Genomic DNA, 18,318 nt, shown 5'->3' on the forward strand with positions numbered 1-18,318 from the left:
CCAGTTTGACTGACAAAACACAAGTGAAGTATTGAAAATTCATTAGGCAGACATAATTAATTAGTACAAGGTAATTTAGAAAAGGACAAATATTTGAAAATAATTTGAGTGAAAACTTTCCCTGTGTGAAAGAGAAAGCTGCTAGGGTTACCACTATATCAATAAATAAGCAGATATGAACTTAACTATCTAGGTGTAATTCATTTTAGCAATTCATAGATTCAATTAATCAATTTAATAATTGTTATACGATAAAAATTACTGTTGAACAGAGTTCAACATGCCGCCCCTCTTGCAGCAATGCAACTTAGTATGTACAGGCTCCGGATATGATCCAACCGAAGATCGTACTTTGCGCTATTGGCATGGAGGACGAAGTTTGAATTAATCCAGCCAAGAGTAATTTTGATAGTTGGTCGTTTCCAATGGCAACCTCGATATTCGATGGCTTATAGAAGTGGGGATCAGCCAAAGTACCTAAATGGTTGTATATGGACTGTAGTTTTTTTTCAGTTGTTGCTTCCGGCAGAGCCATGTTAAAATGGGATTTGACGAGTCCAATAATTTGCACCTTTACGGTTTCATCATGATATGATTGAAGGCATAGCGTGCAGAATTCGGACTGGCCCTTTTTGGTCGTACGGATATTTAATCGGTCTACCATCGATCTCAGTATAATTGTCTGCTTTCCGGCCGAATTCATCATCATCCGAACACTGCCTGTACCATTTTGGGCTAACACTCGAGCTAATGCAGTAGGCAAAAATACATGAGTTTTTGATCGGGGACTTAATCGCTCATGTATGTAGTTCCGTTGATTGTGGCCTTGGGATTTACGTCGAGAATTGCTTGTGGTGTGATGTCCTGATGACGAATGCTGAGGTTTCACGGGCTTGTGCCGGATGATTTTGGTAATATTCCGGTTAGAGTTGGATGTGGTGTCAGTGTGGAGCATGGTGTGGTGATTTTGGTTGCAGACGAGACAAGTTTTTCGTGAGCGGCACCAATCACGTGTATGACTTGAACAAAGGCATTTAAAGCAAAACCCTTTTACTTTAACTTCCTCTCTTCGCTCACGAACGTCCATTTGGTGAAATTTCCCACAGTCCTTTAACGCATGCCTTTGGTGGCAGATGCGGCACTTTGGAACGTTAGATACTTGGCTGTAAGCGTAAAATGTTGTTAAGTTGTGAACGGTTGTGGAAATTAATGTTTAGCAGTAGGAATAACACAAAGTTTAGCTATTGGGCGAATTATCAACCCATTTTGGGTGCGGATCTCAGCTACACGTACGTTAGAATCTTGCCCCTTGAAGACCTTCAGTACTCTACCCAAACACCATTCATTAGGGGGGAGGTTGTCTTCCTTGACCACAACAAAGTCGTCTACTTTAAGATTTTGTTGGGTCGTCTTCCATTTGTATCTCCTTTGGAGTTCACAAATGTACTCATTCTTCCAGCGTTTAGCGAAATGAATTTGCAAAGTTTTTAACCGTTGCCATCGGTTCAGCAATGTAAGATTGTCGGAATATTCTTCAGGAACAGCTGTTAAAGCTGCTCCTCTCAGTAAATGACCAGGGGTTAATGGGATTAATTCGTTTGGATCTTCATTGATAGGTGAAATTGGCCTAGAGTTCAAAATGCTTTCAATCCTAACAAGAAGTGTGGAAAATTCCTCAAACGTAAATTTAATGTTAGCAGCAACTTTCCTTAAATGAGACTTCATGCTCTTTACAGCCGCCTCCCATAGTCCCCCCATATGTGGGGCGTGAGGCGGAATGAAATGCCATGAAAATCCGTGTAAATTATACTTATCAGCAATCGATCTATTCACCGTTTTCAGGAATGCCTTATACTCTATGGTCAATGCCCTACTCGCTCCTACAAAGTTAGTGCCATTGTCAGAGAACATTCTGTTAGGTAACCCTCTTCTTCCCACAAATCGGTTAAAAGTAGACAAGAAAGCTTCAGTTGTAAGTTCGGAACATGCCTCTAAATGTACAGCTCGGGTAGAGAGACACACAAATATTGCAGCATAACCCTTTTGCAGTTTAGCATTTCTAAGTCTGGAAGTTTTCAACTCAAATGGTCCAGCAAAATCTACACCAGTGTTAGTAAAGGGTAAGGAAAATGTACACCTCTCAAGTGGCAGTGAAGACATTATTTGAGTGCGAACACGATGCTTGTATACAGTGCATGTGCGACAATTTCTTATACAGTAACGTATTGCACTTTTCAAGCGAATGACATAAAATTCTTGACGAATTGCACGTAACATAATTTTGTGTTCTGAATGCAACAACATCTTGTGAGTAAATTCAATAAACAGTTTACAGAATCGTGATTTTTCAGGTAATATAACAGGATGCCTTTCATTGTAGCTGATGTCAGAACTGGCCAATCGGCCATTCACCCGTAATAGTTTTTGGTCATCAAGAACAGGGTTTAACGTTAACAGTTTGCTTTTTGTGCCAATAGCACGGTTGTTTTTAAGAGCTTCATATTCAGATCGGTAATGAGTCCGTTGGGCCAAACGAATCAGATTAAACTTAGTCAGTAAAATTTCATCTTTAGTAATATAGTCAGTATTAGTAAAATTGACCGTTTGTTTTCTACAATTCCTTACAAAACGGTATACATAGCAAAGAACACGTAGTGCCCGACTAAAAGATGAGAATCGATCTAAAAGATCCTCAGTTTGAGTTTCAGTTAGAAAATTAGTTACTTTTCTTTCAAGTTCAGGCTCGCAAAAGTAATTTTGTTTGGGCCAAAATTCTGCTGATTTTAACAACCATTTTGGTCCATGCCACCACAGTTTATTCGAGTTAAGTTCAGAAGCTGTGCATCCTCGAGAACCAATGTCTGCAGGATTATCATTGGTTGGAACATGTCTCCAAGTAACATTTCCAATGTTGTCCAATATTTCAGATATTTTGTTAGCAACAAAAGTCTTCCAATGATATGGTGGTTTATCGAGCCACGCCAAAGTGATTGTAGAATCGGACCACAGAAAAATGTCAGTAATAGTGAAACTCAAATTTTGACAAACAGATTTCAGTAGCTTTGATAACAGTGTAGCCCCACATAACTCTAATCTTGGTAAACTAACAGTCTTAAGTGGTGCTACTTTACATTTTGATACCAACAATTGTGAGGTTCTAATATTCTCTGAAGAAACAGTGCATATGTAGATACAGGCACAATATGCTTTCTCAGACGCATCGCAAAATCCATGTATTTCAACTCGCTTATCAGGGGAATAGTTGATCCATCGAGGAATCTTAATAGATTCAATATCAGAAAAATTAGAAATAAAATGCTTCCACTTTTCCATCGCATGTGGTTTGACTTCCTCATCCCAATTAGTTCCATCGATCCACAACTGTTGTAAAATATCCTTCGCTACAATAATGATGGGTGCCAACCATCCAGCAGGATCAAATATTTTTGCGACAATTGATAAAATTTTCCGTTTTGTCAAAAGAGTACAGGAAGTAGGAATGTTGGAGACGGTATAATAAAAAGTATCGGACATCGCGTTCCAACGAATGCCTAATGTTTTCGTCTCGCTAGTGTCTTCCAGTTTCAAAAAATCTTCATTTAGAAGATCCTCGGGGGGTACGCCTTGCAGAATATCCGGATGGTTTGCAGTAAGTTTTTTTAATGGGAATCCAGCTGAGTCAAGCAAATCAGTAAGTTGTAATAAATAGTATCTTGCTTCAGCAACCGAATTGCCACCTGACAGAACATCATCCACGTAAATCTGATGTTGCAAAATGGATGCCGCAGTAGGATGCGTTGATTTTCCGTTCTCACTTAATTGTCGTAGAGTTCGGATTGCTAAGTAAGGAGCACAGTTTACTCCAAACGTTACAGTTTTTAAACAGTAGTCACTAATTGTCTCAGATTGCGACTTTCGAAAGAGAATTCTTTGATATTGTCTATCTTCAGGATGTACATAAATTTGGCGGTACATCTTTTGGATGTCGCCATTAAACACATATTTGTAGAAACGCCATCGAAGTACCACATTCATTAAATCATTCTGAAGTATTGGCCCAGTGTGCAGTATGTCATTTAAAGAAATCCCAGTCGAAGTCTTTTTTGAAGCATTAAAAACAACTCTAACTTTTGTGGACGTACGTTCAGGTTTGACAACCGCATGGTGAGGAAGATAAAAAGAGCGGTATCGCGAATCTAAACAAATTTCAGTGGATGATGTCGGCTCCATGTGATCAAGATCTAAATATTCTGATAAAACTTTTGTATACTCGGATGAAAGATCCGGGGACTTTTGCAACATTTTTTCCATGTGCATATATTGCCCCATGGCGGATCGTCTTGATGACCCCAAGACTATTTCCGTCTGTAAGTCTTGCCGAAATGGTAGTCTCACCATATATTTTCCATTTGGTAATCGACTAGTGGTTTCCTGATAAAATTTTTCGCACCAATTGTCGTCTTCCGACAACAAATTCAAAATGGGAACTTCTTCCAACTCCCAAAATTTTCTTATGTCATCGTTTAGTGTATCATTCGATGCTGTCCATGATGCAAACGTGGAAACAGTTCGTTGTGCAGGAGGTCCACTTATTAACCACCCGAATTCAGTATTTTGTGCTAATAAACTTCCTGCCACATTCTTTTTCACGCCCGATTTAATAATGGATGGCAAAATATCACTTCCTAACAGCATATCAATCGGTCCCGGTTTGCAAAAATATGGATCCGCCAAATCCAATTCATTTACGTCAGACCAGTCAGAAATGTGTGTTGGTGACCCAGGCATTAAATGTTTCAAATTAGAAACGACTATCGCAGAAGTGTGTAACATATAGTCAGATTTTCGGGATCTCAAAGTAACATGGCATATTTTCGATGAATTTTCAAGTACAGTTCCTCCAAGACCTGAAATCCTCGTGAAGGATTTCTTGGTAGGAATTTGTAGTCTGTTCACAATCCTGCTAGAAATAAATGATTCCTGTGAACCCTGATCAATAAACACCCTGATAGTGAATATTGTGCCTAAGTGCTCAATTTCAATTAACGCAGTAGGTAAAACAGTTCCTTCGCAAGTCTTAGTGTAGTTCGATTGGACATGCGTAATTGGATCATTATAAACAGCAGTGGACGTACTCGGATGATCTTCAGTATTGGCGTCAACATGGAACGACGTTACATTTGATTGGGAAGTTCGTTGCGTCGCTCTTCGATTCTCAGCGTTGCTGGAATCTTGATGTAAAATAGTGTGATGTCGCTGTTGACATTTTTGACACACGTTATCACTTTGACAATTTCGAGCAGTGTGACCATATCCTAAACAATTGTCACAAAGTTTATTTTCGTTGACAAACTTTCTTTTTTGTGTGAAAGACCATGATTTAAATTTAGTGCAAGTACGTAGCGAATGATTTTGCTTACAAGCTCTGCAGGGTTTATAATTATTTTCAGTTTTAGTGTAGTAATTGTTGGACTTTTGTGAATTGATAGGCGGATTCGATGGTTTTCTTATATCAGTTATTGATTCCAACATATTCAACCGCCTCGAGATAAAATCGTCAAGTTGTTCCCATGACGGCATTTGCTTGTGATCATTTAACGAATTTTCCCATGCCGTTAAAGTTTCATCGGGTAATCTTGACGATACCCAGTACACTAGTATGGGATCCCAGGAAACCACTGATATATTATAAGTTTTCAGTACTGAAAGGCAGTTGTTTATCGTGTACTGTAAATTACGAAGTGACTTTCCCTTTTCAGTGGTAACGCGATCAGATTCAAAAATTTTCCTCAATTGGTGATTAATGAGAATTCTTTTATTTTCATAGCGTTGCCGCAAAGCATCCCATGCTAAACCAAAATTGTCATCAGTCAGAGCGAATTGTTTTACAATTTGGTTAGCTTCACCTCTTGTTTTCGCCCTTAAATGAAATAGTTTTTGGGCAGGTGACAGTTTTGGGTGTTTAATATAAATGGCCGTGAACATGTCCCTAAAACCTGGCCATTTATCGTACCCCCCATTGAAAAGTTCAGTGTCGCAAGGAGGCAGTTTTACAGAAAATCCGCTGTCGGCATCAACAGGTCTATTTTCAATACGCGCCACTGGAACCGATGACATTTCCAACTTTCTTCTTTCGATGTCCATTAAATCAAGAATTGAAGTCTTACATGTCTTGTATGACCTGCAAGATTCATTAAATTTGGAATGCATAGATTCTTTTTCCTCTTTGCTTAACTCTTCACGGGTGGTCATTTCAGTTTCGTAGACCTGAGTCAATGTATGCCATCGACGATCTAAATCATCTAGATCTACTTGCAGACTAGAAAGCGTATGTTCAGTTATATCAATTGCAGCGAAGTTGGCGCAGTAAGTGACAACTTGGTCAGAGAAAAATATAAACTTCTGTGACGACATAATGTGCGTTTCAGTTTCCTAAGCAACAGTACAGACTAACGATTACCGAAAACAATAATCAACAATAGATTATATTCACAGAATGTATTTCTCTCGCCACTCAGAGAGAAAAGTTTTCACAGTTGCTAACAGAGAGCTACTATGATACAAATAGTGCAACAGAAAATTATGTTCCTTGCTATTTCAAATGTGACTCAACAGATCAAGTAAATGAATTCAACAGAGAACTGTAAATAACTTATGCAAAAGTAGGCAAGTTCACAGTTAAAGTCGATTTCCAGGGGCGACTAAAATGGTCTCAACAGAATAATTTAAATACACTCATATAAAAGTAGACATAGGCACAGTTCACCACCAGTTTACAGATTCTGTTTTTTCTTTACCAATATCAAACGGTCAGAGTGGGTTGCAACAATGTTGAATATACCACCAAATAAAAAATGTTGAAGTATACAACCTAACAAACAACATACAAGAAACAGTGTATATGTGCTAAAATGTTATTGTATATTAGCCCCAATAGCTAATGTTCCAACCTTTCACCTCCTCGTAAACTTCTTGTAGCCGTTAGTAAACACAATGTTTATTGTATATGTATAATATCAATTCGTCTTAGGATCTTTAGGTTAACGAACCATAAATGGAGAATGCGCAACTTTTAGTGCAAGGTATCCTCATTTGATAAGAATGCAGCGAGTTGAACAAGTATTTCGGCAGACAGCGAAATCAAAACTTTATCGCTAGAGATCACCACTGATAAATATAACTGTAGATTGTTATGTCTCTTTCGGCAAAGAAAATACAAGTGCTGATAATAAGTACGAATCGTCGCAGCGGATTTGATAGCTGAATTCAAGTTTAAGTTTAATGGTTTTCAAATTCAAGTATAATGTATCCACAAATTTGGATCTCAGTACAAAATCCCTTCTTCGAAATATATTAGTATCTAAATATATTAGTACTCGGAATAAATGGGACTTTGTAAAATTTTCAGTCAATAATAAAATAATGTTGCCTTGAACACTCAGTTTCTTGAAAAATAAAATATAAAAAATTCCACGAAGTACCGACCACAGTCTCAGTGGAACAATGGAAATTCGTGAATTAATTGATGCAAAATTAATCAACTGAAAAAGCCAAGCATAATACTGAAAATGTTATATCAGCTTGACATAACAAAACCAGCTTTTACGCCCAAGAAAGTCGAACTTTAATAAGTTCAATGCCAATCAAAAGAATAAATTCCCATTCACGTCTCAAAATGGCGAGAATGAAACACAGCGTTTCCAATATGGTAATGATTTGCACCAAAATTCATTTACTTTGCCTTTCGTTAATGCTGGTTCTTGTGAGAAGAAAGTAAAAAAAAAACAATTTGTTGCAATTAAAGGGAATTCAAAGAATATAACAAATTTTCCCACTGTGTAGAAGCACAAATATCAATTCCTCCAAAAAAAGACGGAAAATAATTTTGTTCAAATTAAATATTCAATAATTGATTTAAATATTTAAATGTGTAATATTTCTTCTCTTTCGGTACGTATTTCCCTTTATAAGCAAATATTTCATCCACCTGTGATGTTCCACTTCATAAGCAAATATTTAAAAAATTCTACAAGTAAGTAAGTTCCAAATTTCATTCAGGCATTTCATTCATAGGTAAGTATTTTAAATTTCCATAGATAAACCTTTTAAGTTTCCATAGGCAAGTATTTCAAATTTTCATAGGTATTTCAAATTTCAAAGGTATTTTCTTCATAGGTTTCCACAGGTAAGTATTTAAAAATTTTCATAGGTAGACTTTTTAAACTTCGATAGGTAAGTATATCAAATTTTCATGGGTAAGTATTTCGAGTTTTCATTTCTCATGCAATCATCTGACATATCAATCATAAGCACAATTAGCAAAACTTTAATTGTTCAATTGCAAACTTGCTCCTTTGTTATATTAGGAAATTGCACTCACAGCAACTCTTCCAATTACATTAAAAAACAGTGATCCCACCAGGAAAGATAACCTTCGACTAATTTTAGAAAACTTTTTTAGAAAGTTTTAACTAAGCAGTATTAGAATCGCTGATATCACTCCGATATGGAAAAAATAAATAAATATTTTTCGACAAATTCAAGAAAACCAATTGGACATAACTAAGTTTTTCCAATTATTAAAGACAATTTTCTAGTTTTAAGAGAAATCTTGTATTTCAAAATTACAAGAATGTCTTTAGTACCATACGAAATTCATGATGGACACAGTTTTGGCAAAATTTCAAAATTCAAAGAAATAATTAACTATTTTGTAAGACATACGATATTAGGAAATCTTTATGCTTTGTGTGCAATTTTTTTTTCGTTTTTTAGTTCATTTAACTAACGTACGCAAAAAGTTACTTGAGTAAAATAAACTTTTTTCAACCATAATGATTCCATGAACCAATATAAAATTAAATTGGCTTTAGTGAAATAGAGAGTTCACTTTTTTCTTTGAGTGTATGCAGAGAAATTTTTCCAAAATAAAAAAATTAACCAACTAAGTATTATTTCCTTTTAATTCTATATGAAGAAAGCTTAACTTTCCATATATTTTTCAGTGTATAATCAATGGTATTTTTCTGTATAAATTTTTTAATTTCCTTTAGTGTATAATTTAATCATGCAATAGTAAATAAAATCCTCTGTAAATTGTGCAACTTGAACAATCATTAAATCTCCAAACAAGGAAATCATCATTTGTATTTTCCCTTTAAGTGATCTTCCTTTCGCGTGTTTGTCTTCAACACTGTGATGGCAACACCTTTTTATACATAAACATTATTTTTCTTTTATTCATATGTATACTAACATCCACTCACCCCTCTACTTTACCCTCCTCTCGTTGATTCAAACACGTAAGCCTTCAATTGCCAATATGCACCGCATGTGCCTTCCGAGCACCGTTACAACAAAAACACCAACCAAACTTTCGTCCACCAACTCCAACTCATGAAAACCAATAGACCAATAGACAATGATTGGATAACCATTCATATTTTGATTCAACAGCGTAATTTTCCAAATATCTCGCCCTCAATTTTTGTTTTAATTTTCCAAATTTATACTTTTAATTTTGTTTCTATACGGTCTCCTTTTTTCCAATAAACTTTCTTTAAGCTCTCCACTTCAACTACTTTACGTCTTAAAATTTCAATCAAAATGACAATTTGCCGGCTTTGCTAATATGACATCCTCTCTTTCTTAAGATGCAGTCACAGTGATGCCCTATCGATTACAACTTTTTTACTTGCGGGATTACAATATAACAATTTTGATTTCATTTCATTATATATGCAAGAAATGATTTTAGAAGCTCCTAATTCATTAAACTTTCAGTTTGTTTCTGTTACACTGTTAGAAAAATATGTTTTTCATATGTTCCGATGTAAACAAAATGTGTTTCGGGCACGATTTTAAACCACAATATATTTAAGTGCGAACATGTAATGTTCCTAAACTAACACTAAATGTTTGGGACATCTATGTTAATATGTTAGAATATATTATGTTTGGGACATGAATGTTTCACAAAAATCATATGTGTGAATACAAACATATATAAATTTACAAATTTCGACTAAACATACATATGTTGTGATATTTTATTCAAAGCGACAGAGAGAGCATAGAGAGAAATAGAGATGGAAACCGGGAGAGTTGACGAAAGATATCAATATAACACAGCAAAAGAGTCAAAAGAGAACAATTTCTGTGAAACCGCTTGTATGTTGTTTCGGAAAACTGTTTTATGATAAGGCCAAAAATTTGATATGTTTAAGTCTAAATATTATTTAATTTGAATAAAGAGAATATACACTCTGAACCAAGAGAATAGACATTTGAAAAACAAACAGCTTATGTTTTCGCCTTGAGAGCAGCATTTTATGTATGTGTGGACATGTGTTTTGTTTATCATTTTGGCATTATGGGCACAATTTTTTTCTTGGTTCGTTAAGAGAAATCAGGGGTCTTCATAAAAATAACGAAAGGGCACTATACTCTTTTTAGAGTTGGGACAGTAAAATGAAATAAGGAGGAAATAGTGAAAAATTACACAGTAAAATGTAAAAAAACAAACTTTAGTTCCTCTTTATTTAAAAGTAGTCCACGAGGAGTTGACGGACACCATCAAATATAAAAGCGGGCATTAAGTTCGAGTTTTACAGCTAAAACAATTTAAAAAGTTTATTTTCTTTAAAATGAATTATTAAAGAAAAATAAAAGGAATTTTAGAGTGATGGTGTTAAATGCTAGTAAAAAACTGTTCACTCCTAAATAAATTTATGTTTATATTATAAAATTATGTATGTATGTTTATACTCGACACCACGTTCTTCTTTTGTTAGTTTTTGAATTCCTTCCAAATTTTAAAGTTTTGTACAAAAACAGTTTTTTATTACAAGATTGTTATTTTGCAATAAAAAATAATATTTTATCCAAAAATCAGTCAATTTCGTTTATATCAAGCACTGTTACTGACTATAAATCTTTAATAACACACATTTCGAAGTTTCATTAAAAAAAAATTAATATAGTATAAATATAAATGTGTAAATTAACAAAAAAAAAAAAAAAAAAAACAAAAATAATGTTCGGTCGGAGCAGGGATTGAACCCACGACCCTTTGCATGCAAGGCAGACATGCTAACCACTGCTCCACGTGGCAAACAAATGTATGTTTCTGTTAAATAATGTTATGTTTGCATGGGCTCGTGGGCGCTGCAAACTATGCTATATAAATGTAACTTAAAACGATAATTATCTACTGGTGACTATAACAGCTACGTAGCCCAGTGGATAGTGTGTTGGCTTACAAACTGTATGGTCCTCGGTTCGATTCTCCGTGCAGGCGAAAGGTAAAATTTAAAAAATTTATAAAAGTGAATAATTTCTTCAACATTATTTGTATTACAGAGAAAGGTTCCAATAACTAAAAAATTTCGTGGAAGTGAAAATTACGAGTATGTTAGGGAATGAGCACAATCGTGTTTGGGAAAAATTCTTCCAAGCATATAATATTTTTGGCTCAAAATGCTTCCAAACATATAATATGTTCACATAAAACAAACATATTAATGTTTCGGCAGTATGCAATAATATATGTGCTTCCTGCAAAATATGTTTGGAACATATGTTAAAGAAGCGATTTTTTTTGAGGGTGTAGATATCATCGATGTGAACCACTTAAACAAAGTGAAATAATAAATAATTATTTCCCACGTATAATGATTTCGTGTTAACAATAGGGCAAGTATGTAACCACTCAATTAAATGAGAAGCAAAGCAAATATTGTCATCGTTAAGAGAATCCAAGATGTTATGGTTGTCGGCCAGTCCGACTGCGCTGTCAACTTTACAGAATGCAAATGTATTACGCAGAACTTAAGAGAGTTTGGTTGATATTAACGGCACAGGTTTATGATTTGTAATTTTAACAGACGGACGAATAGAGAATTCGTATAAATGATGTTAAAGAGTTATTGACTGAGACTATGTATGAGCGTTTGAAGAGGCTATTAATGTAGAGGATTGTTGTGGCTGAGTGTGACTAGTATTCAAAGCAAGTGTGAGTTAACAGTGGTGTTATTGATCAACGTAAATATTCTTTGAATAAATGTTGAAAACAAATGTTGCGAGTTGACCGGTAAGTATCAACAATATAAATGTGTCTGTTATGAAAATTAGATATGTTGCAGGTAAGTATGCATGAATGTTATAAACATAAATGTTGCAAACAAATGTTGCGAGTCGATTGAGAATATCAAAGGTAAGTATCCATTGTAAATGCTAAAAACATTTCTGCTATGAATCAGGGATGGAAAATGCAGTACTATAGTAATTTTTTCAATACTTTTTCACCCTGGTCAGTACCGTAGTACCCCCGTGAATAATTTAGTACCTTTTGTGTATACATTTTTGAGCCGATATCAGATATATGGAACAATAGTCTTGACAAAATATTTTAATATTTTGAAAAAGTCTTATTTGCTAATAGTCTTTTACAAATTTGGCAAAACAGACAAGTTCATGCGGGAAGAAAATCTCGATATTGTAAAAAAAATTTTATTTCTCAAAAATAAAGAAAATTTTGTCAAAACTTTATTTCTATAGGAAATTTTTTCAAAATTTTATTTCTATAGGAAATTTTGTCAAAATTTTATTTTTACAGACAATTTGGTCAAAATTTTATTTCTACAGAAAATTTTGTTAAAATTTTATTTCTATAGAAAATTTTGTCAAAATTTTATTTCTATAGAAATTTTTTTCAAAATTTTATTTCGATAGAAAATTTTGTCAAAATTTTATTTCAATAGAAAATTTTGTCAAAATTTTATTTCTATAGAAAATTTTGTCAAAATTTTATTTCTATAGAAAATTTTTTCAAAAATCTTATTTCTATTCAAAATTTTGTCCAAATTGTATTTCCATAGAAAATTTTTGTCAAATTGTATGTCTACAGAAAATGTTGCCAAAATTGCATTTCTATAGAAAATTTTTTCAAAATTTTATTTCTAAATTTTATTTCTGTAGAAAATTTTGTCCAAATTTAATTTCTATTGAAAATTTTGTCCAAATTGTATTTCCATAGAAAATTTTTGTCAAATTGTATTTCTAGAGAAAATGTTGCCAAAATTGCATTTCTATAGAATTTTTTTTCAAAATTTTATTTCTATAGAAAATATTGTCAAAATTTTATTTCTATAGAAAATTTTGTCAAAATTTTATTTCTATAGAAAATTTTGTCAAAATTTTATTTCTATAGAAAATTTTGTCAAAATTTTATTTCTATAGAAAATTTTGTCAAAATTTTATTTCTATAGAAAATTTTGTCAAAATTTTATTTCTATAGAAAATTTTGTCAAAATTTTATTTCTATAAAAAATTTTGTCAAAATTTTATTTATATAGAAAATTGTGTCAAAAATTTGTTTTTTTTTATCTAAGGAAAATGTATGTAGTACCATAAAGTACAGCTGTGGCAACCGTGATTACAATACTATGGTAGTCTTTGTAAGCGAATATAATACTAAAACAAGAAAATATTTAAAATTTAGAAGTTGACATACACAATTTTATTTTCTTTAAAATTCAATTTAAGGGAGCTCTTGACAATAATCTTCCAATGAAATTTAGTGAAAAGTACTTTTTCGCTCAAAAAAGTACCTTATTTGTACTTTCTTAAAAATTGTATTTTCCATCCCTGCTATGAATGTTCAATATGTTGAAGGTAAGTATGCACGAATATTATAAACATAAATGTGACATACAAATGTTGCGATTCGATTGAGAATATCAAAGGTAAGTATCCAATGTAAATGTTAAAAACATTTCTGCTATGAATGTTCAATATGTTGAAGGTAAGTGTCGTAGACATAAACAGTGGGTAAGTATGTATGGATCTAAATTTTAGTGTTGCTCGTAAAGCAAAACCACTTCCAATTTACAGTGTTACAAATGCTTTCGTAAAAAGCAGCATTCTTTCTTCATGTAAAGAACTTAACATAGACCTGGTAACGAGAGAATTTGCATTTCTGCAATAATTTCAAACAATTTACACTCGTTGATAGTCTTGAGAATACACAACCAGAAAGAATATCACCCAAATTATCAAACGAGCCAACACAAGATTTTAAAAGGGTCTCGTGAAGAACCTTTTCAAAATTAATAGTTGTGCTTGTAAAGCAATATAGCAGCGCTTTCGTAAAAAGCTATTTCATGTACTTGTCTCATGAAATGTAATGTAATGACTTGTGCTTGCCCAGTAGCACAGGCAGAAACTTTAACAACAGTTGTCATAAAATTTCAACAAAAAATTCCACAATTTTATCCGTTCACAAAATAACAAATTTTACGTACCTCTTTTCCATTATAGATAGAATATACTTTTAAGAATCAGTAATCAGTGGACGTTATCCAAAACTTTTCTTATCTTCCAACTAGTCCTTTGAACGGTTCGATGGACCATGTACAATTCCGAGACGGCTTAGACTGGAATGGACTGTATAGTTTAATAATCTCCCAGAATCGTAAGTCAGTATGAAAAAACAGAAAGTAAATAAAAAGAGGCAGTTTCAGTATAAACGTTATAAAATTTAGGTTTATTGTGGATGGCGGCTGCTTACCAGTTTGACTGACAAAACACAAGTGAAGTATTGAAAATTCATTAGGCAGACATAATTAATTAGTACAAGGTAATTTAGAAAAGGACAAATATTTGAAAATAATTTGAGTGAAAACTTTCCCTGTGTGAAAGAGAAAGCTGCTAGGGTTACCACTATATCAATAAATAAGCAGATATGAACTTAACTATCTAGGTGTAATTCATTTTAGCAATTCATAGATTCAATTAATCAATTTAATAATTGTTATACGATAAAAATTACTGTTGAACAGAGTTCAACACCTTTTACTTCAAAATTAGAACTGCTTACCTTCGTTTTTAAATACAGTTTTATTTATTTATATAGGCATTTTTCTTCAATAAAAGACATGTTTTAAAATATATTAAATATATTTATTAAGAATTAACAGCATCGACTGGCCTTGAAATGTTAGTTTATTATTCCACTATTTCCAATTTCCATATAAAGTTACCAACTGTAAAACGTAATGCTTTTCTTCTTCTTGTTCCTTTCACTTTTAATAAGATGCTGCGTAACGATTTTCTCCTACTTTTACAATTTCAATACCTACAAATATAAAAAATCATAAATCAATTTTTTCACAAAAGGTTAGCGTCACTGTAACATATGAATGTTACCCGATAATTGAAGATTCCAAAATGAAGACGAATGAAGGGGTTGTTAGTCTGTTGCTGTTTTCTTTCTTTATACACCATCACTAACATTGATAGACTTATTGTTTGTTATTTATGTTCAATAATTTTGAAAACAAAAACGAAAAATATTCTCACTAATTTAAAATAATAAATATTTTATTTGTTATTTATTATATTATTTTACTATATTATTTTTTAACAATCCCTCCGTATACCATAACTACGCGATTCAAACTAAAAAAACAACCCACGCCAAACATATCGATTACAGGTAGATAAAAGAAATATAGGAAAATTTCCTATATTCTAACAAGTGTGTTTTCTTAAAATTTTTAAAGGATTGAATACTTCTTAGTACGAATGAACTAAAATATTTTTCTATGCCAAGTATTATTCGTTGTATGATAAGCTTTCTATAATAAAGGATTTCAGTGTTAATCTTTTATAAGAAATTTTACTAAATTTGAGGAAACTTGGTTTTAGTTCATATTTTGTTTATTTTTACGAATGCTTTGTTATCAGTGAATAAAATTTTCTTGTTCAGTCGTAAATTCTTATACCCAGCGAAGAAAACAGTATTAGTAAAATTCCATGCCTTATTCTAGTTAATGAACTATTCATAACTGCTTTCAGTTTAAGAGTTTTTTTACTGAAACAAGTAAATTTTATTATTTCACACAAAAATTTAACTTAATGGAAATAAAATGGATAAACTAAATTTATAAACATTTTTTCCTTTAGTTTCGAAGGCACTTTTTTCTGGGTGCAGGGAAATCAACAATAATTGATTGGTATGCAAAATTGAGGCGTGGTTAAATGAGCACGGAGGACGGTGAACGCAGTGGACGCCCGAAAAAATCCACAAAATGGTTTTGAATGACCGTAAAGATATCAAAGGAAGCTCTGTGCAACAAAACAACTCGTAATACACTCGAGTTTTTCCGTCGATATGTGACAATGGATGAAACATGGCTCCATCACTACACTCCTGAGTCCAATCGACAGTCGGCTGAGTGGACATCAACCGGTGAACCGTCTCCGAAGTGTGGAAAGACTCAAAAGTCCGCTGGCAAAGTAATGGCCTCTATTTTTTGGGATGCGCATGGAATAATTTTTATCGATTATCTTGAGAAGGGAAAAACCATCAACAGTGACTATTATATGGCGTTATTGGAGCGTTTGAAGGTCGAAATCGCGGCAAAACGGCCCCATATGAAGAAAAAAGTGTTGTTCCACCAAGACAACGCACCGTGTCACAAGTCATTGAGAACGATGGCAAAAATTCATGAATTGGGCTTCGAATTGCTTCCCCACCCACCGTATTCTCCAGATCTGGCCCCCGCGACTTTTTCTTGTTCTCAGACCTCAAAAGAATGCTCGCAGGGAAAAAATTTGGCTGCAATGAAGAGGTGATCGCCGAAAATGAGGCCTATTATGATGCAAAACCGAAGGAGTACTACCAAAATGGTATCAAAAAATTGGAAGGTCGTTATAATCGTTGGATCGCTCTTGAAGGGAACTATGTTGAATAATAAAAACGAATTTTGGCGGAGGTTTCAGAATCGTTGAGAGGAGATATTGATGACAACAAAGTTGGATTTCTTGTACTTTTGGACCACTCAAAAGCGTTTGATTCTGTTGATCATCAAAATCTGGCCATGAAATTGAGACGTTTCTTTAAATTCTCATCAACCGAATTGGACCTGATTACGTCGTACCTTAAGGACAGGATTCAAACAGTTTATAGTGGAGGCGATAGATCGGGACCTCTACCTGTATATAGGGGTGTACCACAGGGGTCCATTATAGGTCCGTTATTATTCTCACTATATGCCAACGATCTCCCCCTACAATTAGAGCATTGCAAGACTGTCATGTATGCTGATGACGTCCAGGTTTTCCGGAGCGGCAATGTTGGCAGTATCAGGGACACTGTAGAGAGGCTTAACTATGATCTTAACCGTGTATTTAATTGGGCGAAGGCTAACGGATTATTGCTGAACCCTGCTAAATCGAAATGCCTTATAATACACAGGAACAAGCATTTCCACCCACATGCGCCGGATATTATTATAAATGGTCAGAAGGTAGATGTTGTCACCAGAGCGAAGAATTTAGGAGTAATTTTCAATAGTTCACTTAGTTGGACAGATCATGTCAATTCTGCTGCGGGCCAGACTTATGCTAGGTTAAGAGCGCTGTGGTTTAGCCATTCCTATACGCCACGGAACATACGAATTCTCTTGGCGAAAACTTTACTAGTACCAGGACTGATTTATGGCTGTGAACTTTTTGCTAATTGTGACTCGGGGAGTCTACGGAGGTTAAATGTTGCCTTCAATAGCATCATCCGTTATGTGTATGGACTGAATAGGCGACAACGGGTCGCACATCTAGCGAATTCTCTGTATGGATTCAGTTTTCAGACTCTCCTCAATTCAAAGGCTTTGATTTTTTTGCAGAAACTTATAGCAAAACGGACACCGGATAACTTGTATAACAAATTGAGATTCGGAAGATCAAGCAGAGGAAGAAAAATAATACCATTTAGGCGTCGATGTCTTGTTTCCGAATGGCATTTCTTTATCAGTACAATACGTCTTTGGAACACATTACCGAGCAACATACAAAGCATCAGCAACCCCTTTATTTTTAAAAAGCGAATACTACAATTGTATCGGAATTAATTTACATCTATCTTGTCCTTCATAAACTTCTATTTACATACTATCACGTCTTTGCATTTAAATGTTAAATTTTTCTTCGATATTATTATATATACTAATAACATATTACTTTTCAAAAATTATTTATTATATAAATTATTAATATTTAAAAGAAATGTTTTTCCTCAATTGTTTTTTTTTTATAAAATTTCCCATAGTATGAATTATTGTAATCCTAATTAAGATGGATATTATTTCAACTATTGAAATCTGCACTATAATTATAAGACATTGTCTTGCTGTGTAGAAATATACAAATAAATAAATAAAAATGTGTTTTTCTTTGTTAGACCGGGGACTTATCAGCCAACCTGTTACTTTTTTTTTGGATTTTGTCCGCGTCAGTTGGTTAAATATGTAATACTCA

The 18,318-nt window shown here is 33.6% G+C and overlaps 1 protein-coding gene and 1 long non-coding RNA gene across 2 annotated transcripts; both read right to left on the reverse strand.

Moving 5' to 3' along the window:
* Positions 1-257: 257 nt before the first annotated feature.
* Positions 258-14,758, reverse strand: LOC142236424 (uncharacterized). Its single transcript, XM_075307658.1, has 2 exons — positions 14,304-14,758; positions 258-1,163 (listed from the first exon to the last, which is right to left on the reverse strand). The coding sequence occupies exons 1-2, from the start codon at positions 14,312-14,314 to the stop codon at positions 308-310; spliced, it is 867 nt and encodes a 288-aa protein (XP_075163773.1). The 5' UTR covers positions 14,315-14,758; the 3' UTR covers positions 258-307.
* On the reverse strand, positions 8,946-9,582 carry LOC142236425 (uncharacterized). The gene is made up of 2 exons (XR_012722026.1): positions 9,267-9,582; positions 8,946-9,208 (listed from the first exon to the last, which is right to left on the reverse strand). It is a non-coding gene; the product is annotated as an uncharacterized LOC142236425 (long non-coding RNA).
* Positions 14,759-18,318: the final 3,560 nt, after the last annotated feature.

This window comes from Haematobia irritans, chromosome 4, assembly GCF_050003625.1.
Source record: "Haematobia irritans isolate KBUSLIRL chromosome 4, ASM5000362v1, whole genome shotgun sequence".
NCBI classification, from domain to species: domain Eukaryota; kingdom Metazoa; phylum Arthropoda; class Insecta; order Diptera; family Muscidae; genus Haematobia; species Haematobia irritans.